General features: G+C 39.3%; 1 protein-coding gene across 4 annotated transcripts in view; it reads left to right on the top strand.

Moving 5' to 3' along the window:
* LOC137979497 (uncharacterized) overlaps positions 1-2,500 on the top strand; it is a 15,828-nt gene that overhangs the window by 12,100 nt on the left and 1,228 nt on the right. For 3 of the 4 annotated variants that reach the window (XM_068826760.1, XM_068826762.1, XM_068826759.1), the window contains 2 exons: positions 248-385; positions 798-1,303. In XM_068826760.1, the coding sequence (XP_068682861.1) occupies positions 248-385; positions 798-1,303 (644 nt within the window). The remainder of the gene's footprint in view (positions 1-247; positions 386-797; positions 1,304-2,500) is intronic. The other variant, XM_068826763.1, reaches the window with a different exon arrangement.

The raw sequence follows: 2,500 nt of genomic DNA, 5'->3' as shown, positions 1-2,500 counted from the left end.
ACTTTGGCACGGCTTAGATGTACCACGTGTGTGGGACATTTGGAGAGACAGTTTGAGCTTAACGTCCATCCTAGGCATCAGCACTGTACTGATGAGGCCCAGAAGGCCAAAACAGTACTGTCTGCAGTTAGTTATATATACATCTATAATGAATTAATGCCTGAGTGAGTAAGCAGCGTTTAATTTCGGCTCATAAAGAGTTGCACTTATCTCACTCATCCAACCAAGTACTTTCTTCGCTTTACAGGAGCATTTCTTATTAATTTCTTATCCGATCGCTCTCACGTTGCATCCAAGTTGGATCTATCTTGTGGTATCAAATGCAGTTTCATGTGGGATGGCTTTGGGCGGTGGATTGGCAGAAACTGGAAACCATACCTCAAAGGTAAGTACCAACAAGAGTGAATTAGATATGAATGTTCTTATGGCATTGGGTGAACTCCCCAAAACAGTCACAAATTAGTCTATTTTTAGAATACCCGATTCCCGCGAAAATGTCCTTGAAAAACAACATGGCAGTAGCAGTTCCGCGTGACCTGGCTTCTCCTGATTGGTTTAGGTGGCGGTACTTTGTTTGTTTTGGCTGCTAATTGACCGGGTGAAATGGTTGTGCGCATGCGTCATGTTTTGGCCACACCTGGTTGGTGTCAGCGTGTGTCACCTTGCTTTTATTGTTGTTATCTAAAAATAAGTCCATATGCTACTGTACTCACAAAATGATAGAGAAACATCGTTATCTTTACTTTTTGCCGAGATTAGCAAAAGAACTAACAATAACTGTGTGATTGTCCCATAAGAAATTCCGACACATTCACAAGAAAAGAAATCAGACATGTCCGTCAAGCGAAGACTGAGGACCCTGTGGATTTACGGCGATTCTCAGGCTGAGAGACTGCACTTGTCAATATTAGATGGACCGCTGTGCAGAGAGATATTTCAATCATGTAATCTGAGTAAACTGTGGGTCTATCCTTATAAAGGTCAAAGGCCACCTTGGGACAACAAGGATTTTAATGATCAGATTGTTGTCGAAGATCTTCGAAGAATTTTAGAACAACCTGAGATGGACGAGAACAGCGTGTTGATCTTAAACCTTGGGTTACACTACATGGAGAGCGTAAGTTTCAGGGAATATCAAAGACTCCTCAATAAAGTGCTGAATCTGTTGAAAGAAAGAGAAGGGGTATCTGGGCAACTGAAATATAACACTCGAGTTATATGGAAAACATCCACCTCATTGAGCAAAGAAAAAGATACTGGCGACCAGTTAAAAAGTGATAGAAGGCGATTTCTGACTCTTCCGGTAAGAAATTAGATTAGACTTGAAACATTTTGCTTAAATTCCTTCATCACACTGACGTTATAACTTGTGCACGAGAAATCATTTCCCTGAGAGGGAGGGAATTTGATAATCAGAATCCTCCGAGGGGTGAGGAATTTAATTTATTTTAATTTAATTTAATTTAACGTAATCACCTATAAAATGGAGCTATGATGATGGGGTATTTGAACGGCTTTTTGGCCCGGGGAGGGAATATTTGAACAATGATTTTCAAAAAAGCCAGGGGGTTGCCCAGGGGCGGGGATGTTGAAGCTTCGATTTGACCGATAAATAAGTACTTTTTCAACGTGTCATGGTCATGCCGCTCATGAATGGTCTCACAAATATTCTTTGACTTGGGCAATTTAAGTTTCAATAAGAATAAAACACAAACAGCTGTTACCGCAAACATTTGCTTGAACTGCATAACTCTTTTTATAAACTTAATGTTTCGTATGTTCCAACATAGTCATGTCTGCCTCCGCTTCAAAACGAGTCTAAGTGCACAGTTTTTCTTATGAATCATATGTAAAGTAGAACTAATTACCATCACAAAAACTTCGCACTTAGACTCGCTTTGAAGAGGAGGCAGACATTAACTCGGAAATGGCCTATTTAAATTCAATAATACAAATGAAAGGGCTGGGAACTAACGAAATTGATAGACATAAAAAGACAAGAAATATGAAAGTTTCTCACTGCCAACGTTTTCATTTAAGGCTGGCTTTAAGTCACGGATAAACAGAGACTCTTTAATTTTACAATGCATGTCTGATCCACCAGTTGCTAAAATTTCAAAATGATCCCACTTTATTCTATGGTTGGTTGAGAAAACATGATCAGCAATTGCAGATTTGTGAAAATTTGAGTTAGGGCTTTAAAATGTTCTGTTTTCTGTCACGTAATCGGCGTTTCGTTTCCCTATAAAGAAATCATTGGAACCCCAGGTGCAGCTTGCAGTTTGCTCTGTCTACTGTACAGAGAAAACGACAGAGCAAACTGCGCTGTACAGTAGTGTACAGAGCAAATTGCTGGGATTGCAATGATTTCTATCTAGGGAAAACGCAACGCAGATTACGTGACAGAAAAACAACATTTTAAAGCTCTAACAACAATTTGGCAACAAACAAACAAACAAACAAACAAACAAACAAACAAACAACAAATACAACAAATTGG

The sequence above is a fragment of the Montipora foliosa genome, chromosome 12 (genome assembly GCF_036669935.1).
Source record: "Montipora foliosa isolate CH-2021 chromosome 12, ASM3666993v2, whole genome shotgun sequence".
In the NCBI taxonomy this organism is placed as follows: domain Eukaryota; kingdom Metazoa; phylum Cnidaria; class Anthozoa; order Scleractinia; family Acroporidae; genus Montipora; species Montipora foliosa.
This window is presented reverse-complemented; position numbering and strand designations above follow the sequence as displayed.